Source organism: Pestalotiopsis fici (assembly GCF_000516985.1).
Source record: "Pestalotiopsis fici W106-1 unplaced genomic scaffold PFICI_Scf_2, whole genome shotgun sequence".
NCBI classification, from domain to species: domain Eukaryota; kingdom Fungi; phylum Ascomycota; class Sordariomycetes; order Amphisphaeriales; family Sporocadaceae; genus Pestalotiopsis; species Pestalotiopsis fici.
This window is the reverse complement of record NW_006917092.1, coordinates 5,321,739-5,347,590: the sequence shown is the minus strand read 5'-3', so window position 1 is coordinate 5,347,590 and position 25,852 is coordinate 5,321,739. Positions and strand designations below refer to the sequence as shown.

General features: G+C 50.2%; 6 protein-coding genes across 6 annotated transcripts; 1 reads left to right on the top strand and 5 right to left on the bottom strand.

The window, feature by feature from the left end:
• Positions 1 to 1,834: 1,834 nt before the first annotated feature.
• PFICI_03801 (uncharacterized protein) lies at positions 1,835 to 2,912 on the top strand (the record flags this gene model as incomplete). Its single annotated transcript, XM_007832382.1, has 2 exons — positions 1,835 to 1,984; positions 2,220 to 2,912. The coding sequence occupies 2 exons, from the start codon at positions 1,835 to 1,837 to the stop codon at positions 2,910 to 2,912; spliced, it is 843 nt and encodes a 280-aa protein (XP_007830573.1).
• A 1,199-nt stretch (positions 2,913 to 4,111) lies between these two features.
• Positions 4,112 to 5,348, bottom strand: PFICI_03800 (Serine/threonine-protein phosphatase PP1; the record flags this gene model as incomplete). The annotated part of the gene is made up of 4 exons (XM_007832381.1): positions 4,112 to 4,204; positions 4,281 to 4,580; positions 4,689 to 5,090; positions 5,169 to 5,348. 4 exons carry the CDS (start codon positions 5,346 to 5,348, stop codon positions 4,112 to 4,114), a joined length of 975 nt encoding a protein of 324 aa, XP_007830572.1.
• A 6,043-nt stretch (positions 5,349 to 11,391) lies between these two features.
• Positions 11,392 to 15,084, bottom strand: PFICI_03799 (uncharacterized protein; the record flags this gene model as incomplete). The annotated part of the gene is made up of 3 exons (XM_007832380.1): positions 11,392 to 12,484; positions 12,540 to 13,570; positions 13,624 to 15,084. 3 exons carry the CDS (start codon positions 15,082 to 15,084, stop codon positions 11,392 to 11,394), a joined length of 3,585 nt encoding a protein of 1,194 aa, XP_007830571.1.
• Positions 15,085 to 16,791: 1,707 nt separating this feature from the next.
• On the bottom strand, positions 16,792 to 18,340 carry PFICI_03798 (uncharacterized protein; the record flags this gene model as incomplete). The annotated part of the gene is made up of 8 exons (XM_007832379.1): positions 16,792 to 16,932; positions 17,020 to 17,099; positions 17,171 to 17,454; positions 17,525 to 17,542; positions 17,595 to 17,752; positions 17,805 to 17,891; positions 17,949 to 18,111; positions 18,168 to 18,340. The coding sequence occupies 8 exons, from the start codon at positions 18,338 to 18,340 to the stop codon at positions 16,792 to 16,794; spliced, it is 1,104 nt and encodes a 367-aa protein (XP_007830570.1).
• Positions 18,341 to 19,442: 1,102 nt separating this feature from the next.
• Positions 19,443 to 20,686, bottom strand: PFICI_03797 (uncharacterized protein; the record flags this gene model as incomplete). The annotated part of the gene is made up of 3 exons (XM_007832378.1): positions 19,443 to 19,995; positions 20,061 to 20,352; positions 20,431 to 20,686. The coding sequence occupies 3 exons, from the start codon at positions 20,684 to 20,686 to the stop codon at positions 19,443 to 19,445; spliced, it is 1,101 nt and encodes a 366-aa protein (XP_007830569.1).
• Positions 20,687 to 22,181: 1,495 nt separating this feature from the next.
• On the bottom strand, positions 22,182 to 24,673 carry PFICI_03796 (Patatin-like phospholipase domain-containing protein; the record flags this gene model as incomplete). The annotated part of the gene is made up of 2 exons (XM_007832377.1): positions 22,182 to 23,542; positions 23,611 to 24,673. The coding sequence occupies 2 exons, from the start codon at positions 24,671 to 24,673 to the stop codon at positions 22,182 to 22,184; spliced, it is 2,424 nt and encodes an 807-aa protein (XP_007830568.1).
• Positions 24,674 to 25,852: the final 1,179 nt, after the last annotated feature.

Here is a 25,852-nt window from a genome sequence, read left to right as displayed (position 1 = left end):
AAGTTGTTCTTACTGACTAGGTGGGTAGGTAAAAGATAGATAAGAGACACGTACCGGCACCCGGCTCTCGTCTGTTGTAGTAGTGCTCTTGACATGGCAACCCACCGCACATTTTATATGCATCAACCCTTGCGCAGATCTACATTCTCCATCCGTGCGAGGATGCGGTGAAAAAAAGGTGCACATCTCCCGCGCGACCGTTTGACTTTCCATCACATACAAGAGTCTGCACAGCCGATGGATTATACTAGCAAGGAGATCAAGCTGCTTCATCACCTCACGTTATCAAAAAAGATGCCCGAGGTCAAGGAGAGTTTACATTTGTCTAAACACCCCCCAAGATCCGAGTCAGTCTTTTGCGCCCTGTCCTAAAAAGGAGAGAAACTATGTTGCCCGTCAAAGTCAAGTAAGCATTCTTGTTTGGGTCGAAGGCACCAAGGTTCAGCCCCCTTTTTTTTGGTCTGACTAGCTGGGGAGAAAGGCCAAAAAGGACTGGATGGAAAGGATTCCGAATCAGATGCGACATGTCAAATGGGGTGGAGGAGGCGAATAATCATGAAAATTGACATGATGGGATAGGACACATTTTGTCCTTTTGTCGCCAGTAAGATAGTAAGCCCAACGCGCAGGAGAAAGAAAGAGGAAGAGGGAATCTTGGCGGGGGCAGGCGAGCTCGGCAGCCGATCTTGGCGTTTCTTCTGTCTGTCTGTAATGTATTCTTTGTATGGGATGATGGGGGGATGAGGAGCAGACACAGCAAAGAAAAAAAAGAGAGCAACAGTGTTCCCCCCCCTCCCTTCCCCTCCATGTACCTTGCCTTAGTTTACATGACATCTACTAACCATTCCTAATCACCCAGTTGGTGAACCATCTCGAACGGGGTTGGTACGATACATTAATGGAAGCCCGGATGACCTATTCGAGTGAAAGTACGAGTCGCGTTGCTTGGCCCCTCGAACCCGAATGGACGCGTGTAAAAAAAAAAAAAAAAAAAAAAGTCTGGGTTTTGATTTTGGGATCCATTTACTTCAGAACGACCTGAAATTAGAATTTCTGGGCACAGACAGAGTCTTGACAGGCTGACTATCGTGACCAAGGTCCATAGGGCGAGAGCGGGACGCCAGTCAAAGGCATTGCTGGTAAGCAACACTTGGGGATCGTCCTTCTTTCTAATGAAAACCCGAACCATGGGCTGTGGGAATGCATGACATGTTGATAGATGTAGTACAATTCACATGCTCAACAACAACTCGCACCAGGTAATGCTCATTTTTATACTCTATTCGGTAAATGGCACCAGACCCTTCGATTAGATACCTAGGTATCTCAACTCTTTCCGCCAAACAGTTACAAGTGTAGCACTGGTAAAAGAGCATGCAGCTTCATAGCCCCGGGAGCTCGGAAGCTGTCAGAAATCCATCTCTGCCTGGGCAGGGCAAAGTAGATAGTGAGAGCTCTCAAGTAGCGATGGGCGTAGGATTGGTGGCTTTCAGAGGCCGAATTCGTAACGGTACCCAAGGTAATGTAAGGTAAGGTAAGCAGGAAATAGACGTCAGCGGGGCAAAATGCTGTCACTCCCCCCCGGTCTCACTCACACTCCACTAAACCTCCGGCCGATTGATTACACACAGCCCAGCCTACCAGCCTTGCGTGTCCAGCATCTCCATCTAGCGCCCGAGGCGAAGCTTTTTCCCCTTGTCCTTCCGAGACATTTACATGTTGATATTGAAAAAAAGAATACCCCGGGGATAAGGGCCAAATAAGGAAATATCAAAGAGTATTCCAACTACCAGAGAAATATCAAAATCAGTCGCGATTCCCTCCCTCCAATCCAATGGCTGAAGCTGTGCCTTTGCATCAACCGCAAGAGGTTGCCTCCTCCATCGTGGCGACCGGCACCGAAGACCCCGCGTTTCCCTTTCCGCTGCCGCGCGTGACTATACGCTTCTGTACGCAGTGTAAGTGGATGTTGAGAGCTGCATATGTAAGTTGGCCATGTTTTCAATTTCTCGACATTGTCATTTCTTTTATTTCCATCTTCAAACATTGGATATGCAAATTCAGACCATTTGTTTATTTTCCTGATCCTTTTGACTGATTTTCACATCCTGTACCTCTCCTCCCCCCCTGCCACGATCCTAGTATAGAATCATCCCCAAAGTACTTTAGGCATAAGCCAGACTGACATCATACCCTTTTTCTTTTCCCCCCAAGAACAGTTTGCTCAAGAACTCCTTTCGACCTTTTCAACTTCGCTAGGAGAGGTGGCACTACAACCATCAACGGGCGGGACGTTTGTAGTGACGATTCAACACAACTCGCCGCCTTCTTCCCCGTCGGAAGCTTCCACGCTACAGACGCACGTGCTCTGGGATCGCAAGACGGACGGCGGCTTCCCCGAGACCAAGGAGCTCAAGCGCCGCGTCCGCGACGTGATTGAACCGGGCCGGAACCTAGGACACGTGGATCGGGATCATCAGCGTCCTATACCTGCTGCTGCTGCTGCTGCTGCTACTGGCACTGCCGTTGATACCACAATCATGACGGATCAACAGCAGGGAAGTGATACAACGGGGGCGCCACCACCACCGCCGGGTCCTCGCTGGCCGACTTCGGATTCCGCACAGCAGCCGCAAAGTGGCGCGCATAATCCGGATCCCATCCGCAGAGGTCACTCACGGCCCATGATCCCGGCAGATGAGCCGGCAACAGGGACGGCGCAGGCCGGAGCTGGTGGCGGTGGTGGCGGTGGTGACAGCGACGAGTATCAGCCCAAGATGCCGCGCGGCGGCGTCAAGCCAGTCGTCAAGCCTCCGGGCGAGGCAAGGAACGCCGAGGTTCGCGCCAAGCTGGAGAAGACGCCCCAAGAGGACGAGGGTAGTGGCCAGGCGCAATGTGAGGACTGCCAGTAGTTGGTTTGGACGAACAGTATGGAAACTTTTTCTCAATTGTCTTTGAATGCTGTTTCATGAGCAAGCCTCTGCCGCTATATGGTCCTACTTGTTTCGTTATTTTTCATGGCTCGGGGCGTCGAGGTCAAGGTGATGAGGCCGTCGAGGACAATATTGGCGACATGGTAGTTGTATGCCGACCATATGTGATATAATATATCTAAGCATTACGTAAAAATACATATCCCCTACACAATCAATCGACACATTGCCATCATCCATAACAACAAATTCATACACTTCTCTGATATGATGCTGCTGCCGTCTCATTGCAGACGTTTCAGCTAGTGTTACAAGAAAAGATTCTCAGTGTCTGGACGAAGGCATTGGTGTAGGGTATGATGAATGTGGCATAGCCTGCTGCAATTCATTACAAACAGAGAGTCCATCTTCCATGGCGCAGTGAAGTTTGTTCCAGTAAGTGTAGAGACGGAAATATATGTACATGGATTAGTCAGTGCACTTACAGTACCGCCAAGCGATTCGAACTCTAGCAGTTTGTTTACCAGGGTATCGTGGCTCCAGCCAGAGTCAGGTCAAAACATCAATCCGGTGTCTAGTGTACCATGTCGAAAAGAAGTCCTGCTATACTGGCGCCAGGTATAAATGACAGCAATATTCTTGCAAACGATACTGCAAGTCAATATCGTCATCCACTCATCGAAACGGAACAAACATGGACACGGCAATGACTAGCCATAACCACAGAGTCGCAGCAAATAGCAGCTTCGGGGTCTCAGAGAAGATTGTCCGCTGTGTGAGCCCAGAGTGGGCAAATCAAAATTAACTGTCTACGCCTCCCCTATTGGTCCCTACTCATGCATGCAAAGCCACATGAGCTCAGAGGCACATCGTCATGAACCATTCCAAATATGAAAAAACTGATTTTATTTCTTTCCGCATAAGAACAACATTTCCATCGTCAGTCGACCGTAAAACTTCGTTCATGAGGGCGTTGTTCGGTGGAGTGGGAGGCGAGAGAAAGGCTGTCGTCGGATATTGACTCGTTCTCGAAATCGTTCGGGAGGACGGAGCAAGCTTCCAATAGTTCGAGAACTACAAGGCCGCCAATGCTGGGTGGGGGATCCCAAGTCGAGTGTTGCTTATCGACGACCGAACCTAAATTAGACGCAGGAAGCTCGTACATAATTCTTTCACTTTCAAGGTTTGGATTGCTTTCTGGGGGTTGCGGAGCCGTTGGCTGCAAGGCCGCGACGAACGTACTTTTGCTTCTTCTCAGCTGGTTTGAGGATCTAAACAGAGGACAAGAGTCAGCACCAAGTTGCTAATTGCGCAACAGGTATTGCAAATGGCACGGGAATGACAAACCTGGAAGGAACAGAGTAAGCTCTCGTCGACACTCATCATGGCGCCGGCATTGTCGAATTCGCCGCAGTAGTTGGGAGCGCTGAAGAGGGTAACCAGCTGTCGCTTGGAGAAGAACTCGTATCCATCCTCGACTACCTGGTGAGCACGGCAGATCAGGTCCATGTCGTGCTTCTGCAGGAACCGTGAGACGACATCGGGTCCAAAGGTGAATGATACACCACGGTCGTTCTCAGACCAGCCAGTAATGTCCTTGTCAGGATCGGACCACAGGAGATCACAGAGCAATCCGCAATCCGGGATCTAAACGAGTCATGTCAGTGCCTTGTCGCACCCCACAGCCGTTGCCAGCAAACTGGTAACATCCGAAAACCAGGCAGGAAAACAGAAACGAACATGGAAATTACTTACATCGGTAGGACGCATGACGCGGCGAATCTGCTCCATAGAGTTCAGATCCGGACTCAGACCACCGTGCATGGTGAAGATCTTCTCGTCAATAATGGCGGCAATGGGCAGGCAGTTGAAGCAGTCGGTGAAAGTCTTCCACAGCTTAATGTTGTAACGACGCTTGCACTCATCGTAGAAGCCGTAGATACGGTTGATAGAAGCACACTCGTGGTTTCCACGCAGAACGAAAAAGTTCTCGGGGTACTTGATCTTGTAGGCTAATAGCAGGCAGATTGTCTCGAGAGATTGCTTGCCACGGTCGACGTAGTCACCAAGGAAGAGGTAGTTGGCCTCAGGAGGGAAGCCTCCATACTCGAATAGTCGCAAAAGATCGTAGTACTGGCCGTGGATATCACCACAGATCTAGGCAGGAAATTAGCGTCAATTTCATGAAACATTTACCCGTTTCCAACACTTCAGCTCCGGGGTTTCTCAACATACCTTGATGGGAGCCTCCAGCTCAAGCAGAATAGGCTGGCTAATGAAGATCTCTCTGGCCTTTGTGCACAAGTACCTGATTTCCGTCTCTAGCAGCTGGACCTGCTTACCCGGGCGGCTGCCACGGACCTCCAGGAGACGATCGATGATGGAGTCCAGATCAACATCGTGTTGGTCTGCCATCTTTTATTCCGCACCTGCCTGTGAAACGGCCTTCGAAATTCTGTGTTGGGAGAGACCGAGCAGGAGGAGGGGGGGTGGGGGGTAGGTCGCCGCGTGGAATCTGCGAAGGAGCCCAATCAAGGATATGATACACCTCGAAAGACTATTGAAGAGAAAAAAAAGTCAGTACTTTGGGGGTTTAAAATCTTTGTGTTGTTTGGACTTCTCAGGCAGCCAAAAAACCAAAAGTGTAGACAAGGCCATTCTTGTTGCTTCTCGAGGACATGAACGACCATGGTCGTCAATGTCAAGCTGATTATGCAGGAGAAGCCAACACGAATGGGGAATGTGAGCAGTGGAGGCGTCCGAGGCACCTTTTCACACCAGCAAAAGAAGAATGCGGCGACAAAAACATTTAATGTGCGGGATGAAAGAAGTGTAGACTCACATTGAAGTGATCTCAGCAGTGGTGAAGCTTCGGCGAGAAGCGTACGCGTGACTCTGTGGCCTTGCGCAGTATCGGGTGGTGACTTAGCAAGTCGAGAAATGAATGTAATCACGTCTGGACGATACCGGATGAAAATTTCGTCTCCGCAGATTCTTGGACGACGGACGAAGGTCGAACCAAAATGGGTCGATGACTGACGCCGGGGTGAGAAAGAGTAGAAATCTCGAGTTGGTCGAGTAAACACCAAGGCCGGTCGGGAGACGCGGGGGGGCAGGATGGAGTGTTGATGATTTTTTCTGCAGCGACAGTCGTGACCAGTCGCGCTCGTCGAAGAATGACAAAAAAAGGTACCGTCAAAAAGAATCGAGTTCTTGGACTCGATGATTCGCCTAAAAAGTAGCAAAAAGCTGTTTTCGCGTGGTGGTTACAGTCGATATGAATGTAGCAAGGCAAATTGATTGCTGAGGCGACGATGGTCTTTTTTCGGGGCAGGAAAATTCCAGAGAAAGATTCCCGGGTCGTCTGGGTTGGAGTCTGGTCTCTGTGTCTGCTCTGGTCTCTTCGGGGGTGGGTGTGGTGCAAAAGCTGCACTGCGCACCAGCCAAGGGGGGGGTGTAGAGGTAGTACTATGTAGAGGTCAGGTCAAGTAGTACCTTGAAAAATTAGAGGCAGTTTGGCAGTGCGGATGGGTGGTGCTTGGCTCTGTCTCTCCGCTGCTGTTTTGCAGTGCACTGAATGAAGGCACCGAGCCAGCAGCACGGTGGGCAGCGAGCGACAAAGAGTGGGCAACCTTGAACGGGGCGGCGGCGGCGGCGCTGTTGTTGTGGTAGAAACGCGCACTATCTTTTGCCTTCTAGTTTACTAGCTCCCGGGGCAGGTCAGAAGTGGACCTCCTTTTTTTTTTCTCCCTCTCTTTGGGCTTTGGGCTTGTCCCAGGTTTCAAAGGCAGGGGGGAAAGCCAGGCAGTCTCTCAGGTCACAGGAACACATACACACACAATGAGGAATGGGTTTTGGGGGGCACAGTCTTGTTGGTCGTTGATCTGAAGTCAAATTTCACTGTTCGGGTATGGGAAATCCGTCTTCTGCACAGCTGGGTAATGGACAAGTAAAAATAATTATGGGGGTCTCGTCATGTCGGCCTTTGATCGTCGTCGATGGGAGAGAGGGAGAAAAAAAATAATACTCACTGGCTTGCAGGCAGAATGGGGTTCGCGGGGTTCTTTTTCGGATTGGACGTGTTTTGGGGGTGGGAGACAGAAAAAGGGTCAAGGGTGGGTGGTTACCCGTGTCGAGACGTCAGAAAATTGTCGGGTCTCACTCTGCACTCAGCTCAATGTGTCCAAGGTCCAGGCACAAGTCGATAGACAGAGGAACAATCCACCTCTTTGTTTGTTGCTCCACGCATTGCTATTTTTCCTTTTGCACCTACTTTTACCGTTTGCTTTTCTTCTTTCTCTGGGACGTCTGTTACAACAGCTTGTCGAATCCTTCCTGTGCTATTCCGTAATCTTGCCGGTGATCTACAGTACCTACCTACCTGCTTGCCTCCCTGGTCCCATCCTCATGCCGCCACGGTACTGACTGGACGATACTCTACATTTAGATACTACAGTGTACTGTGCCTTGTGTGTATCCGTCCCACTGTTTGGGCTGTTGGGTTTCTGGTAGACAAGGGCAGTGAAATATGGTGGGTTTCAAGATTCCGATTGGCGCTCTGAGGCAGTGCAAGCAAGAAAAGCTGAAGCCAGCTCAATGCTAATTATGTAGGTTACATGGGTAAATTACCATAGCTTCTGGCAGTCAGTAGCTGGTCGAGTGTCCTTACTCATGAATGATATTTGAATATCTCTACAGTTCAGCTTATTACTCAGAATCAAATGCCGCCTCATTTAACCCCGGATTCAACAGTGCCGTATACGTGCAGCAATGATGATGATGCCTTGTGATATGGATATGCTGCCTATTCATAGACACATCGCAGCCTGTGGTCAGCCAGCCAAAGTACTTGGAATAAGCGGGCACATTGGTGCGTGGAGGTGTATTCACAGGAACTTCCACAGAATGACCGCTCCTTGCATGCAGACCGCCCGTAAAATAACTGTCACAACTACTCGGTTGGCTTGGATTCGCCTCTAGTCTCGGTGCTATCGCAGTCTTCTGCCCTTTGTACAAAGCAGTAGAAGCTTCATGTTGCATCTTGCCTCCTGCAGGTCGTCTTGCACACGCGCCCGGGTACGCACCGAGGTCAAGCTTCTGTCCATTCATATTTCTGACAAGGGGACAAGGACATGTAATCATGGTTGGCCGACAGCCTTGATACGCCCAAGGTGAGGGCGGGTGATGAGTTGAGCGTGTGCCTATCAGGGCTTGCTCCTCATCCCGCTTTCTTTCAATGCAATTCAACAGAGCGGGCAGAATGCCATGATACAGGACACCAACATCGGACAGACTGACTTGGTTTCAAGTGCTGCCAGGGTCCAGATATCCTTGGGCGCTTGCTTGCAGGCCCTTTTTACTGTACGTAATCCTAGAACCAGAACCATAATGTAGCTACAGGGAGCAACTGTTGTGTATAATAAATAAGGTAGCCGCCTTGATATTACAAGACCATTACTTGACCTGACCGAGAATAGATCCTTGCTCTGATTACTACTACTACTTCTACTTCGGGTCTTGTCCCAGCCCAATCCAGTCCAAGCTTCTTTTCGATTTGGCTGTCTGTAATCTCGAGATCAATTAGCAACTCTGCTTTGGTTTTATTTCCTTCCCAGAGCTCAGAGCAGCGATATCTCTTTTCACATGGCGCCGCATCCCCCCCTTCTTTGGGAACAAGAGGAGGAGGAGGAGCGATCTTCAGACTTCCGCAATCTCCTGAAGCTAATTGAGCCGGCACACAGATCCCCAAGCCAACTCTCGCATCCTGCTAATGTACGCAAGTCCACTTGGCGTCGTGGTTCAGGTCCCTTGATTTGCCCGACGTCTGTTTTCCCTCTCGCACCGTCTAGCCAGAACTACAGACTGCAAACTGCAAATGCACTGATGCCAATGAGCAAAAAAAGAGCCGGCCTAAACTTTAGTGGGAGACACCAAAGCAAGCCCGTTTCTTTGCATTGGCCACTCACCTGGTTTCGCGTCTCCACACATGACAACATCGCCTAGGCGGGGTGATCGTTTTTTGTTGCATTTGTTGGATTTGAACGGACGACCAACCGACCGACTGACCGACCGCTGACCTAGAGTCCGACAGATGTGCTAGCTGGCAAAGTGCTGGCAGTGCTGGCAGTGGTGGACGGTCTGGCCTCTTTACAGATCCCCCAAATTGCCCCGCATCCCCTTCTTTTCCCTCTCTTTTCATACGTGGATCGGAGTCAAGTCGTCAGGGTTTTGAAGTGAAGATCAATTGATATAGCTACTGTATGGGGCCATGTAGTTCTCAAGCAAGCGATGTACGTATCTGACCAAACTCGTGTAGTCAGTAAAACCTACCTGGGTAGGTCCGTACAGGTAGTCGTAGTAGTATAGGCAGGTATTCCCCTCATTATGCGAACAACACGTCAAATTTTGGTGGAATACACACAGCCTCAGTCATAATCATCCGACTCTGTCTGTATTCGTACTGGTCATGCGTAACCCCCCAAAAGACGTAGCTCGTCCCCCCAACAGTTTCCATTCCGGACCCCTAACCCGCTCGATCGATGTCACCCAGGGATGGTAGCCGCATCCATCCCGTTGTCCACCCCGCGCAATACAACTAACCTGCACGCAGTCTACTATATCACCTGCTTATCAAACCCTCCCTAACCGAGCTCATCTACACGCTAGATGATATGCCTCTACGATGATCATCACGACACCTCGTTTATGTGCAGCAGTAGACTCTGTCGATCTCAACTCGCGCCATCATCCGAAATCAAGCTCTTGTCGTTTGTGCTGCCTAACAGCATTCACTACGTTCAAGTAGAGGAAAAAGCTGTTATTCACTATCAATGCTACAGCATTTCAAATTGCGTATATATAGAGAGAGAGAAAAGCAGACTTTCCTAGAGTCTCATACTTTATACATGTCACAATCTGATCGCCCAGCTGCTAAATAGTTCAATCGTCACCAAATACATAACAGTAAATTGCCCTGGTTTCTTTACCACTCCACCACCACCAAGAGTTGACAGCACATTTCTCTGCCCTTATTCGCCAGCGTATCATTCAAAGTACAAGGTCTTTTCCCATGCCCAGACAAGGGCTTCGGGCGGCGTCAATCATCCCCCGACCGCCAACGCCTCCGTGTCAACGGTCACCGGCTCCGGGACTTGTCGCTCTTGGCATATTTCTGAGCAGCCATTACCGCCCATTTTTCACTTTGTTTACAATATTCGCAGCGCAAAGATAAAACATGTTCATGTTGTTAATAAAATGATTCATACCTCTTATGAAGCCGGCAGCCATTGTTCAGTCTCTGCAAATTGAACAGAATCAAGCTTAGTCACCAAAGATGATGCCGCTCACGCTGAGAAGATTCTTATATGCGCATGCCCCCCTCTCTATCTTTCCCCCAGAGCCTTATATATATATATAACTCTTACCGTGGAAATTGGACTGTTGACGCAATGTGCATTTCTAATCATGTAAAACACTCATCTCCGAAATCCAGTATCGTAGCACACACACACATCACGTGGACGTATCTTCATGCAAAGGCCGCAGCACACATTTCGTAACCACCCACAGGATAGGGCGAAAACAAGAACCCTTTTTTTTGCCAACTCACACAATACACCACCCCTCCTTCCAAGTTTTGGTGCCAAAATTGATTAGGGTGTGTCTTTCCTTTGGGGGAGGGCAATTGGAGAAGAGGGATATCGTACAAGAAAGAATGCTGAGCCCGAAGCTTGCAGGTAGGGTTCTTCTTATTGGTTTGTGCTTCCCCCCTCCTTTTACATCAGACAAAACTCATTGGGCAGGTCTGGATTCTTGGGACAACTGCAAACATCCAGGAAGCTGAGATGTTGTTGTCAGCTTTGGGGAACCGGTGAGACTACAAGAGAGACTAGGCAGTTTCCATGGCAGCTTCTATCTCGGTCAGCATGTAAACTCTGGATGTCATCCCCTTGGGTAGTGAGCCATACCGCAAGGTGACGAGAATATCGGCCTCATCCCCTTTTCAGAGAGTTTCAACATGCATAGATCCACTGTTAATGCCATATCTCTCATGCTTCGTCTTTGCTTTCGCCTAGCGTGCATACTTCCCCTTTTAATGGTCTACTGCTTTTCATTTATTCACTCCTACAAGCTGGGCACTTATTGTAGACTTGGATGATTGTTGTCGTATTATAAGTATCAAGAAAACGCACGTTTTGAACCCGCAGCAAATAGGTCCCGTCTCAACAGGCCATTGGTTCCCCTTAAAACGCCAGCCTGAGGGGGTATGCAGGCAAAAATGTCAAAAAAGCCATTGTTTGTGTGCGCAAAACCCCTTCTGAACTCCATACTGCCTCTGAGGAAACCACGTTCTATGGCCCAGTACACGCTTGTAGGCTTCCCACTGGATAAAAATAAATCAAGACAAAAAAAGAAAGAAAGAAGAAAATCGGCTTGCAAAGATATTTATACAGACATCTCATCTCCGCCCTCGGTAAGTTGTCGGCTTCCTCTTTTTAGACTTGGCCGATTTCTTTGCGGACCCAAAGGCCGCTTGCTCGACATTCGAGGTACTAATCGGCGACACGGCCATGCTCGAAGTGCTGTGAAAGTCGACTCCGAGTCCCTTGAGTTCGTCCTCATCCATCTCTGTAAGCGCCTCGCTATGACTGCGCAGCAGCTCTTCGCCTGTATTGGGTTCGGCCACTGCAGAAGTGCCTATGGGATCGAACTCCTTCAGGTACCAAGGAACACCGCCATCTGTAAGAATATTGACTTGTTCCTGAGATAAGCTTCCGTTAGACTGCGGAGGAGTAGGCGGTCCTGGCAATGACGATGGCGCTGCAGCCACGTAGCCGTTTGTGGCGGGCGGCGTGTCAGGCGCATTGCCACTTGTCACGCCTTCTGACATGGCCTCGTCCTTCTCAATACCAACTCCCACTGAAGGCTGTGGAGCGGATTCCGTGACAGGGGCGGGCTCTCCCTTTTCCAAAGTGCTGACCTCAATGCTGCGCTCTTCTTCTTGGCTCTCATCGAGATCCTCCTGATTTTCTTCAAGTGGTTCTGTCATGACCACATCGACTTGCTCGTCGATTTCGTGTTCTGCATCCTCTTCTTCGTCATGAGGAGCAACAGTGATCTCCGCGGCATCGACCATGATAACGTCTTTGCCTTGCTGCGATTCTTCGGCGGCATTTGGGAGTGGTTGCACTCCAAAGCTAGCCTCGATGAGGTCGCCAAGCTCTTGCCTCAGGTCCTCAAAAGTCTTGTTCGTAATACGAGACTCGCTTTGAAGAGCTGATTCTAGTAAAGGCTGGACGCCTTTCAAGATCCTCTTGCCCAACTTCTTACGTTCTCGAATGTCAGAGTAATCCACCTTGGTAAGTGGAGCAACGACGCTTTCGAGTTTCGGCTGGACCTCGGGCTCAGATTCCCATTCCTGGTTGATACCGTCATGGACCACTTGACAAAGGTCTTGAGCAAATGCAATTGTAGTGGTGTAGAATCTTTCGTCAACCTTGTCCTGGATCTTCAGGAGTCCTGCCTTGAATACATTCTTGCCATCATCAAATCTAGCGAATCGGTTAGCACGATCAATGACGACAGGTAGAAAAAAGGAATACTGACTTGAACACTTTGACCATGACTTCAGGAAAGGTCTTGTGTATCGGGAAATAGCATGTATCCACAAAAGTTTGCATCAACAGAGCATCCTCAAGCTTCACCTCTTCGCGCCTGACAACTTCTTCAGACATGGCTTGCAGCTGCTCCAAGTCTTTGATGAGGGTCTCGGCGAACTCAATGCGCCGGGATAGGCGAGTTTTGCCCGAGGGTCCCATGGCTGCAAAGTTGCGACGAGTGAGTTCCATAGAGGAGAACGTCTCCATCTGGAGTTGCAGGCGCTTGAGCAGGGCGGCACCACGCCGCATCTCGCGCTTGAGAGTCCAATAGCGGGAAGCATCGCTAACAAATTCTCTCCTCTTAAGGATTGAGAATTTGGCCAAGGAGGCATCGACAATGTCGAACACAGCCTGCGGGATGATTGGGGCACCCGACGGTAGTTTCCAGACTGACTTGCCCGGTTGGTTCTTCTTTACATCGCCCAGGACAGCCGAAACCTTTGCCCCAGTAATCTGCGATTCATCGGCGGGATGTTCCATCAGGGCATTGCGATGTGTTGCGGCCAGGGACAATGCAGCTGCCTGAGTATTGGCCCAGATGCGATCCCGCATGGTTTTCTTGTAAAACCTCTTTGCTCGCCTTGTCGCCCTGGACACGCCATTCTCCTTGGCATACTCAGAGGGACAGTGCTTGTCGCATAAAGCTTTGAGATTTGTGCTGCCATCGAGCACGTCGAGAGCACCGGAGCTGTTCTTCATGCGCAAGAAGAGCTTGGCACGGCGTGCACAAGTGACATGAAACGCCTGGTAGCATGACTTATTGCCACATTGAATACAGGCTCCCATCTGCTGTTGGCAGATATAACATGTCAATTTCCATCGACTCTTTGGCACCTTTTCCACGTCCATGACTGGCTCCATGAAAGTATGGTTGCCAAGGCTGACCTCAGGGATCCACATTGCACAGAGCAAATGGGCCCATTTTGACGAGTTTGTCTGCTTGAAAGCACCATCCGAGTTGGGACAGAAAATGCAGGTCTAAAAAAAAGTTAGCGATCGTCTATAGAGCAAGGAATTGCAGAGTATCTTACCGGAATGCCACGTCCAATAAGCTGGCATTTCCGACAAAGCCATTGTCCCTCGGGAATGAAGGGCACGCCGTAACACTCTTGGTGGACTGCTAAATCACAGCCATCACAAAACACGATTGCGTTCGTGTTTTCACAATCTCCGTCGTCGCAAATTGCACATTTGCTGTCTTGTTCTTCGCCTGCCTGCGGCTCACCATTAACGGCTGCAGCAGAGCTGGACCGTGGGCGATGTGTTTGCGGTGGCTTTGGGTTCGGCTTTGGTATTCTCTTCTCCAGTGCGTGCCATTCCTTTTCAATCTTGGTCATTGTGATTTCAAAGTGTTCGCGGGTTACAGCGCTCCATCCTTGGGATTTGCGCTGCTCGTTGTAGGCTTCTAACCACATGTCGTCTTGTTCGTCCATGTCATACTCGACGCGGCCCAAGGCGTGGCTGTGCGATGGAGGCTCGGTGTCCGTCTTTGTCGCAGGACTGTCTGCTTCGTCCTCAATATTGGCGTCGGAGGCCTTGATGAGCTTTTGATCGTCGCGAATGAAGTTGTCGCTTTCCTGGTATCCAACATTCATCATTGCCTTGTCAACATATTTGGCCTGTCCAAACTTTTTACTTTCAAACAGCAAAATCCTGTCCGTCTTTCGATATTGTGGTTGCCTCAAATCCAACCGCTCTTTCGGTGTCTGATTGTAAATGGGCAATACTTTGGGCGTCTTTGGAGTTGTTCCCATCTCTTGGCGGAATGGGAAATACGAGTCTCTGGGACGGTTGGAGCGCCGTCTTGTCGGAGTTCCTGGCAAGGCGTCTGCGATGGATGTCAATGCACCGTTGGCCTGAGATGAAGATGCGTCCGCACCATTACCAGAGGCCACATTTGCATCCTTGATCGGGCTTCCGCGCTTGTTGTCGGCGTTTGCTGAAAACGTCAGAGGGGTTCCTGGGAGAGACTTGGCAGTCCCGTCCACATCATCTGCTTGAAAGACTACAAAGGATGTGTCAATCTCGAGATTTGGGTGGAACTCTTCCCAACCCCGCTCTTCTCTAGGCTTGTATCCCTCGCTCTGCACCACGGCAGCGGCGACAGCGGCGGCCGAGCTTATCTGCATCTCATCATCGGGTGCCATTCTCGTAGTAGCGGTTCGAATACGTGTGCTTCGTTCTCTTCGGGGGTAAACGGGCGTAGCGCTCACGGCGGAGGAGTTCCGGCGCACTCGGGGTCGGGGGTTGGTAGAAGGGCCAGTGCTCGGCCGGCGTCCAGAATTATCGCTGCCATCTTTTTCAGTCCAGCGACCACCACCACCAGGTCCTCCAGGAACATACCGTCGTCGTTTTGGGGGAGGTTCTGTCGCAGCTCCAGCCGTGACATCGCGTTCGCGCAAGCGAGACTGGGGAGGTAGGAGAGCGGCCTTTTGGCGGCTGGGACGACTGCTAGTCGCCGCCGAACGCGGCGTCCTGGGGCTTGGCACCATGGTGAAAGCCAGATGAATGCGATCTCTTGCGGTTGATGAGGACGGTTAGATCCCTAATCAGCGCGTCGCATCAAGGCGGCGAAGTTGCTCCAGGTGCGGCTTGTGCGACTGAACAGGCATCGGAGAGGCGTCTTCGGGGGTCTTTTCGCAAATGTGAACAGACCACCGAACTCGTCAATGCGTTTTGAGCACTCGCAAGATGGCAAAAGGCGCAATGATTCAATGAGGGGAGGTTGAGAGGTTGAGGGCGAAAAGCAGCCAGAACGCGTGAAGTCGAAACGAGTGGAGCTGCGACTGAACTAGGCCGATTTGGGGAGCCGCCCCTGGCTCCCAAACAGGTTTAGCGCTCTGCTTAATCAGCTCGGACGTCGCAGCTGGGGCCACGCCGAGATCTTAGCCCGCAACCCCGGATTTTCGCTTCTTTCTCGCATCTCACGGGGCCCAGATCCATCCCACCCAGATCAGATCGGTGCTGCCCTTTGCACGCCAGGCACAAAGAGAGTTGATTGAACCCTGTTTGCATCAAATGCGGTCAGGGTGATCCTGGGGAATTGAGCAATTGGAGAGGGCTCCTTGGCCATGGCGCATCCTATCAAATGCAACTACAGAGTACTCTCTTTCAAATACCAAACATCTGTTTACAAAGATGCTCATCTTTTTTGGTCATCTCTATCCATGCCGGGCCCATCAGCTCCTCCAGCAACCTTTTGGCGCATTCCCGCTCGGCATTTGCGTCGCAATACAGTTACTATCTATAGCATACCCGACTAACCTAAGCCGTCTCGCGCAGAGTTCAACTACCCGACGTCAAGCTGCTGGCCGTAGAATATTCCAAGCTAGAGAGTATTCAGCTGTAGGTAGTAGTCCATAGTCTAAATGTCTGCTACTAATTGGCAAGTGATGGCTCGAGCTAGAAACGTCATTGGCAATGTCGACAGGATTATCCTGGCCAATATTCTCTCAGCTCCAGTCTCTTCAATTCCTCCGCCAGCTGATCATATCATGAATGCAACCTCCTTTGTAGCTTGAGGATCAGCATAACGCATCGTGACCGAACATGAAAACCTGCGCCTTTTGTTGTCATGTCCCCGGTCGCAAGCAACTTTGCCCTGTAGAGCGCATAACACTCACTGCCCATCATGTATGGATCTCTCAATTGAATAGACCTAGTGTTGGCCCCCCTCCAGCATTGTATCTTTCAATGGCGCTAATTTCCACCCTCACCTTTGACATGCTTCGTCTTCAGCAACGCCAAACTCGGCCTTGACTACAGACTGCTCCCACACTGCAGGAATATAGTATCGCGGTGTTATCTTTACGAGTGGAAAGAGGCTTATCTAGGCGATCATTGTGAAGCCAGGTGCACACTACACAAAAAAACAGCGTCTACTTCTTGGCCCATTGTTGCGGGTCATTGCTCCAACTTGGCCACTCCATATTGCAATTGCGCAATGCAACGATACGGCACTTGGCCTCTGCCGTAGTCGGTGTTTTGACGGGACCGAGTATCATAGTCTCTGACCTGTTATGAACGCCCTAAATATCGCGCCACACAGCCGTACAATGTCTTCCATCGTTTTAGTTTTTCCCGTACATGGCCTCTTTTTCATGAACTTGACTGCCAAGGACGCAATTCAATTGAGCTATTTAGGGAAAACTAGTTCAACCACCTCGTCACAGTTTGCAAAAGACATCAAAGACCACTAATCATGCATAGTAATAGCAAAACGGCCCGTCCACCAGACTAACCAGTTCGCGAATCTTGTACACCTTGGAGTTCACCGCGTACAGATTAATATTGTCGTCCAGGCTCTGCGCCTTGCCGGTGCCCATCATGGAGGATCCTCCCTAATTCAACAAGCGCCAAGGTTAGAAAACCAGCAAAAGAAAACGGAACAATCAAGGCTGGGGACAGACGAGAAAAGCTTGACTTACCGCAATGACTTGTTGTCGATTGGCAAAGTCCTGGAGCTGCCAGATGGCCCAGGTCCGGTCAATCATGGCGTGGTGGAGCCCTAGAGGCACACGACGCGATTAGATGCAATGTTGCGCAAACCAAAGAAGGTGCATTTTTTTTTCTGCTTACAAAAAGCCGGGTCACCTGGTGAAATGTAAAAGTCGCCGCCAGGATCGCCGTTGATGGTAAAGTGGCCAGCCACGTGGACATTGATGGGCGCCGTGCTCTGCATGGTGTTTTGAAACGTCCCGATGGCCGAGTTGCCGGTGATGAGCTTGACAATGTCCTCGGTGCGCGAGTACTGCGACGACAGCTTGTTGCTAATGTCGCGCCGCAGACAGCGCGGATTGTAACCCATGCCGTCGGCTCTCGAGTTCTTGGTGGGCGCGGGCGATATGGCTGGGCTCATGGGCCTGGTTCGCCTTGTGTATTAGTATGATCTTGACACACGATTCTTTGACGAAATAGAATGGACTAACTCACCCGAGGTTTACAGTGAGGCTGGAGGCTGATTAATGGAATGAACATCATGGATGAACGAGTATTGACTCACTTCTTGAACGGACCAGAGGTGACACAGCCACCGCCGTTGCCGGTTACAATCTGGCCAGTGTGCGAGGTCTTCTCTCCATTTCCGCTCATGCTCAGCGCAGAACCGTCAAAGATTGGCGATGACTCGGGATCGGCAGCCCAACGCCCCCAATTCCAGTACTGAGATAGGTCAATATGGACTGTTTGTCATATGCTTTAACAAAGGACCTACCGGCTGGGTGCCGTTGTAGCCACACTCATTTCTCAAGGCCTGCTCATATGACCAGGTGTAGTATCGATGCCAGGAGAGGAAGCTACCCTATAAACATGTCAGCCATGATGCGTGGCGGTGACAAATGACTTTGAAATGTAATACCGTGCCATGTATGCTGAGAGTCTGGTTCATATGAACAGCGACAAAGTCATCATAACGAGTTTTGGCCCCAGGATACTGCGTCGCGTCCAGCTGTGACGGCTTCTTGGTCAGGCATAGTACCGCGTTGATGTAGCTTGACTTTTCAGTGTCGGTGAGATCTCCCCTTGATGCCTTGTATTAGCGAAATGAATGTATTTGAACAATGCTTGGTTGTCTTACCATTCTTTGCGAATCTGTAGCTTTTCCTTGGTGCAGGTCGTCGACTTTGCGAGTTGAGCATCAAGTGACGGCTGTCCCTTTGTCCAGAGATCCAAGACGGCATCCGCATTGACGACGCTGGAAAGCAGCCAAAGCTGCAACGCGACAACTGCGATGCGAACAAGACGAGACATGATGGAAATGTACACTGAAACTTGGTCGAGTTCGTGGGTCGATGAACAAACCAAAGAGTCGGCAAAAGTTCACCAGTCTTGGCTCCACTTATAGAGAAGACAATACTGAATACAGACGAGTGGCGCAGCAATGTATCACGGTATAATAGGATTTCGGTGGCAAACCAGGCACACGGTATGTCTCTATTGGCCAGGCAGACTGTCAATATAGCAACTCCAATATCAGTGCCTGAGCAAACATGGTCGCGTAAGGAGTTTGTAGCCAAACCCAAGGACTTGTCACGGCTAAAGTCTATAGACGAGCAAAGTGTTCTGGGCATTGGGTCAACATGGAGAAGTCCTCGGAGCCATGTTTCCCATAACGCGTCCCGTGGCAGGTCACAATTACCCGGCTTACTTGTTAAATGAGGCGTACTAATATCCTGCCAGGATGCTCACGCCAATAATACTCGCGAGGCAAACAAGGTGTGACGTGACATGAATTCCAACGATCCCAATCATATCATGGTCCGCTCTTACTTGGATACTACCATATATCTTCTGACTGAATCTTTAAATGTGCCAAGACTACAGTCATGTCCGGCAGTGTTGAATTCATTGTTTTGAAACACAGGAAAACTCGGCACTAAATATGGTCAAAAACATCCATTGGTTCAAGTAACGATGGCGGGACTAGTGAAATTTTTGGCGTAATGCGCCATGATGCCCTTACAACTTGTCTTTGAGTCTTCGGCAGTCATTCAGTCTTGCGGAAGCTCAGTTTTGCTCCATGTGTTGCATGGTCGACGGAACGGCTGCCGCATATCAGCCTCGAGAGCACGGCTTTATGGCGGCCCATGAATTTAACTCTGTCTTGAACAATCTCTCTGTTAATTGAAAAGATACTGTGCACGTTGGCGATGCGAGGGTCAACACTGAAACCAGTCTGAAGTAATCCATGTCTTGGTGCTTGAAAAAGTAGATATTGTATATGGAAATTTGCGCAGATGTAATTCCAATCTCGTCATTTTCCTCGTGATAACTGCTTCAAAATATTCCACCACAATGAAAACATCCTTGTTTCTCCACGGAAGCAATACTCAACAGTAGACCGGCTATCCCCTCATCCATGTGTCGGCGGAGGAGTAGCCACCACCATCATATTGAACTTGGGATTATTGTACCCGCCGCCCTCCTTCCAGGTACTCGCATAGGGGGCATAGTAGTCCCAATTGGACGAGGTATTGATGCCTAGCTCGGCCCAAACAAACAAGCCGCCCGCCACGCCACTACCGAGCATCGCATAGTTGGGAAAGGGGTCATAATTCGGACTGGCGGCGTAGCCCGTGAAGCCGTCGGCCGAGTTGCTGGTGCGCGCGATGCGGTTGGTGCTGTACGGCGCCGTGGCCTCAATGGTGTCAATCAGGCTCTGGTCAAAGAAGAGCTGGCTCAGATGCGCCACCTGGCCGCCGGTGTAGGTCCCGTTGTCGAGGACCTTGGACCCCACGTGGGCAATGATGTGCTCGTGGGTCGCGCGCCCCGAGTAGTGCCCCGGGAAGAGCGTGTCAAAGTTGACGACGCCGTCCTTGTCCGTGGGCTGCACGCCGCGCAGGTAGGTCGTGCCCAGGCCGCCCTCGCCCGCGGCGCTGACGCCGCTGTAGACGCCTTGGGAGTTGCTGTAGCATGTTGCTTAGCAATTGATTTCAGGGACAGGCAAATGGGTATCCAGAAAATAACTTACCATGACCAAATATCAATCAATACATTGGCTGGCTTGCAGGTATTGACATCAATAAACTGCAACTCCAAGTGCATCGGTACTCCCTTGACGTCCTCGACCACATTGCTGCGAATCTGCTCTTGGTAGACAAAGTATGGCCCATTGGCATTGTCGGGCGTCAAGATGCAGCTCGTGTTTGAACCAAAGAGCTCCGAAATGGGAGTGTCCTTGGTATACTTGAGACTGCTCTTGTCGTGGCTCTTTGCCATCCACTGGCGTAGCGAAGCCGCATCTCGCCGGTGAAGAAAAGATTCTGCATTAAAAGAAAGAAACATGTCAGTCAGTCAGTCAAACTGGGGGAAGTCGCTTCTGGCAGGTCCATGTTTCTTACCGTCCTGCAATCCCTTTTCCCGACGAAGACGCTCAAACGTCGCGGCCCTTCGCGCCACGGCACGCTCCCGTCGCTCCTTGACGTCGGGTCGGTTCTGGCACGCCTCGAGGGCCCGCGCATTGACGTCGGCCACGGCGTGCGCATTGGCAATCTCGTCCATGTGCGCCCGCTTGTTGAACGTCTCGCCCGGGTGGGCGTGGGCCGCCAGGGGTCCGAGCGACAGTGCCGCAAATACAAGAGTATTCAAAAGCATCATTGTCTTGCTATATCTTGCCGTCAGTCAGACTACTGCTGCTGTTACGAAATAATTTTCTCTCTATGTCTAGAGTTGAGTCTTGGACACTAGGAGTTTGTCTCCTTTTCTTGTTTCTTCGTGTGGCTGATGTGGACTCATTATTCCTCCAGTCCTCTCAAAAAATTCTTTCCATATGACCGCCCAAAGCAGACATTCGGCATTTGCCTCGAGGTGGTTACATTCCATCTGCCAGCATTTTCTGGGGTACATACGTGATTGCACCATTATCCTTGCTCCAAAGGTTGGGTCTAGGGATCGTGAGCGGCGACTCTCCAGAATTGATGCAGCACTACTTTATCCGGATGACCCCATGGGATGCCAAGACCATATATAAGGTCAATGAGAGAATGCCCCAATGATGTTAAAAAAGGCTAAATAAGGGGAAATGAAAAGGATTACGAGAGTAAATGTTGGAGGACCGACTAATTTTGATTGAATAAATACAAATGTTGTAAATGCCGGGCTCATGACCAAGCGCATCTTTGAGTGGAACTCGGTATGAGACACCCCAACGTCGTTTTGCACGGGCATTACAAGAGACTGACATGGCATGGTCCTAGTGGTCCCAACGAGGCACGGCTGCTACTGCTCCGCAAGAATGAACAGAAAAAGAAGTCGTTGATTGGGGGTACAGACCTTGGTCAGATGCTTGATCAGAAGGATTGAACTCAAGCGTCATCTCCCTTCGTCCAGAGTCCATAATGTCTCCATCTTGAACAATAGGATTGAAAGTAAAGAAGCGCGATAAGGAAGAGAGGAGTCTGTTTCTGCTTTAAAGGATGAATCAGAGAAGCTCCGCATCGCTGAAACAAATGAAAAAAAAAACAAGGTGCAAAACACTTTTAACACTATATATTCTAAAAGTTTATATCTGGATTATAATCAATCAGCATTTGTTATGCAGATTATTAATTAGGCTCTATACCTCAAAAGTGGGACTGCCTTAACGCCGCGGCCTGAGGCTTAGTTTAGCTAACATCAATTCTGATAAGCTCACAAATTCCCAACGCCCGCTTGGCATAGTGGTATTGCGTCGCACTTGTAACCCCAGTTGGTATATGCGACATGCGAAAGTCGGCGGTTCAATTCCGCCAGTGGGCATTTGCTTTTTGTTTTTGTTTGCGACATATTCTTCAGTTTAGACCGAAAAACAATCATCGTTTTCTTTCTCGGTGTTAATTATTTTTTGGTGTCAATCGTTGCCTATTAAAAGAAGTGTTAATAAACAGGTACGTGAATCGTGCAAAACCAAGTCATTTTAATCTCAGCATAACACGAGTTTTTAGAATGATACTTATAGGTTGGAAAAAAGTTTATTCTATTGTTGCATTTTTAGTTGAGTCAAGAATAGGTCTTGTATGAAAAGTATGCTCTTGCGTAAACGCCCCAGACTCCCGGTACAAACACAATGGTATCGATGCAACAACAAGCAGTCTAGAAAATGCTACCATCACTACTACTCCTCTCGAGTCTCCTTCGCCTCGGTATCATGCTCGTCCGGCTCATCCTTATACACGCCAGGACTCTCCGTCATTCCTTCAAAATCGCTATCCGCAATAGCGTATTCATCCAAGGGTTCCTCGTCATCCTCTTCGCCAGTTACTTCCTCGTCTGTGCCGACACTACCTTTGAGCAGCAGGCTTTGGAGATCATCCTCGTCAATAAAATTGTCCAAGCTGCCCTTTCTGATATTTCTCGTCTCGCGACGTCCCCGCTCAATCTGCCTTTCCACCTTGAGTCTGTTGGCAATGAATTGCAACTTTGGAAAAGCGCTCTGCTGTCCTTCGTGTATCATTCTAGCCAAGCGGTCCGGATCAGGGTCTGAGAGAATGCGAAGAATATCACTGGGTTTCGACTTGGGCCAAATGGTAATAGTGCCGCCGAATTGCTGAAGCCATAATTGAGACCAGTCCTGACCAAGGGGTCGTGGAAGTAGTTCAAGGTGTTTGAGAACCTTGAGCCATTTAGTCAAGTCGAGTTTAATATATTGCTCCGTGGCAGAGCCCAGATAACCGCCTCTCCAACCCCGACCCTTGCGGTGTGTTACGGGTGAGCCGACCGTGCCTCTGGAAGAAAAGAAGAACAATGAAATGTGAGGGTTGACCTGGCTGACGATTGTAAAGTTGACGTTGAAGTGGAGGTTCAGCGCCTTGATGGGAATATCGGTTCGCAGGCTGCCATCCTTCCATTTATGTCCGAATGAATAGGGGCTTAGTGACCCATCCAGATTCTTCATCATGAGCACGACTGGGTTCAGAATTCCTGGTACAGCAGCCGAGGCCAGAACAGCCGACCAGATGACACAGTCGGGGCTGGTCAGGTAGTTGCAAAGAATAGTTGGTGAGTGGGGATCGGCAGGTACACAGGAAACATTGAGAATGCGACCTGTCCGTTCATATGCCTCTCGAAATGTCATTGAACCATGAGCCCACCAACTGCATTGCCGCGCCCAGTCAATAGAGTCGAATCGGGCCCCGGTTTTCCACCATCTGACCAGCCATGCCGACATGGGCTCAGAGCAGGCCTTGATCCTGTGGGCTAGAGCCGGGACTAAGAGTTGCTTCAACTCCTCGTCTGTACGCGTAGCAACCAGTGATGCGACCAACGCACCACCGCTCGTGCCAGTAATGACCTCGGGCAGGAGATCTGCCTCCAGCAACGCCTTGACAACACCAAAATGGTAATATGCAAACGTGGCACCACCCGAGAGACACAGGGCTGTACGGCCATAGTTGGCATGGAGATGCTTGAAAAGTGTCTGCTTTTGTTCGTGGGAAAGTTGGTTTGTTTCTACGAGTAGACGTGTGCTTTTCTCGACTGTATTCGTGTTAGCATGAAGTTGACATTGTATCAGGCCAAACGAATAAACTGTGTGAACCACTTACCCTCCTCGACAAAGTTTTGTACAAGGTTCTTGGTACCAAAATATGTTTCACTGTACAGCCTGGCATTCTCGACACCAACAAAGTTACTCTTCACACTGGCCTCGATCAATGCCTTTAACTCGTCAATAGGCCGTTTCCTATCATTGCTCCTCACGCTGTTGGCTAATGTGCCGTCGTCTTGGCCAGGTTCCTGGGCCTCGGCCTCCCGCCTTAGCTTTCTGATCTGCTCCCAGACGCGGCGAACAGTCTTTGAGTCATAGTATGCATACTCATTCTCTTGTTTCCATTTGTCGTTGCCGAGATACTTGTCAAGTTCCTTGGCGGCGCTTGACCAGTCCTTGTAGTTGCTCGTGGCGCGTAGGCTGCGGCGGAGTCGCTCCCTTTGCCCGCGCCACGCGACAAAATACTCGTAGCCCCATACATAGAGCCGGGTGCTCAGATAGGCAATTCCAAGACCGGCGATCCAGGCTAGCGTCACCAGCAGAAACGGCCAGCGAAGCAGAGTGTAGAGGTTACCCTCTCGAGCCTCGTCGACACTGCGGCCCAGCGCCTTGCGCCTCCGTCGACGCCGTTTGCCAACCTTTTCATTGACGGGTGCCCAGTCGTTTTGCGCCGAGATGAGCAGACTGCCTTGACTGCCGTGGCGGTTGCGCTCGCTGATTCGAAGAGTTGCGCTCCGGCTATCGTGGCCATTCCCGTATCCGAGCCCGATGCCGCTTGACTCGGCCGTCGGCACCGTCGGGGAAGTTGGTGTCTGCTGCGGGTCGAGGTTAAAGGTGCTGGCACTTCGCAACGTGGGACTCCGTATCGTCAAGCCATCATCATTGGCTGGGTTGATGGGGTCGGGCGCAGCGAGTGCCTGGGCAAAGGACTCGAGGTCCTCAGGGCGGAGGAAGTCGATGTCGACATCGGGAAGGCGAGTATGGTCAAAGGCCTCTGGAGGGAATCCATAGTCGTGGTACGGCTTCCCCAGGCCAAAGAAGGTGACGCGGCGCGCCGACTTGTTGGGGCCGGCCTCGGTGCCGTTTGCCCTCTTTTCACTCTTTGCGTCTTCAGTCGCCATGATCACAAAGGCAGATATTGCAGGAAGAGTCACTGCATAATGAGAAGGATCCTTGACCGTGGTGCTTGAGGAATCACAGAAGTGGAGTGAAAGTCTCTGGGAGTGGTGGTGTGCTGCTGCTATGTTGAGTTGTGTGCGTCTGTATCTGCAATGTCGTAAGACATGTATTACGAAAAGGCTGGTACCGCCCAGAGGCTCATGTGGCGGCGCATTCGCGTGCACGTATCCGGCGGCGTATTTATCTTCTACCCAAAATAGTCGAGGTGGCACCTACGTAGGTTGCAGAGGTGTGTATTGATGCTGCAAAGGTCTGTTACTCACGAGGCATTGCACTCATTCTCTCACCCACCCGCAAAGCCACCAGCTGCAAGCACCGAAATGACGTCGCCGCACCCCCGTCGGGCTTTAATTTGGTTGGGGAAAGCAGCAGCTGTGTGTGGGGGCAAAGGAGATCCGAGCCTCAATCTAGTTGGTGGAGACCCCTGAACCTTGGAACAGGGAAGAGCTGAACACTTCATTCTTAGCGTTTATAAATGTTTTCTTCTTCTTGGGTCGGAACGTGTTAAGCCGCCTATATTCAACATGACGATTTAGTACCTTCTTCTTTCACACATGGGTCAATGAGACCAGTCGACACAAACATAAATACCAAGCCTGGTGATGGCCTCAAATCGAGGGAATGATTATTTGGGTTATCAGACGTATTCATAGTTTGGACAAGAAACTTTCAAGAAATCATGATTTAAGAAGGAAGAAAGAAAAAAGCAATAACTTACAATTTGCATACAGCTGCAAAGAGCATATTTGGACGCCGTGGGGTTGCCCTTTCTCCGTGATACCCATTAGAGATCTACAGAAACCCACGGCAGCGTGCAGACAACTTACATGAAGCATAATGTGGAATGCCATCTTGCACATGCCTTGGCATCAAGTTCGAAGGCACTCATGTGTTACGGTGTATATCCCCAAACCCGTGTACTGGCAATAATGGACGCAATAATGGACACAACAGGTACAGCTCAGAGTTATTACAACAGACTCGATTGCCATGGGAAACTGTCAAATGCCTCTATTGCCATGGACTCCTGCTGTAGAACCCAAGGAGTCCGTCGTGTAAAGATAACGAAATGATGAACAATGCAAGCAGCAAGCTGTCATATAAAAAAGAACTCCAATCCC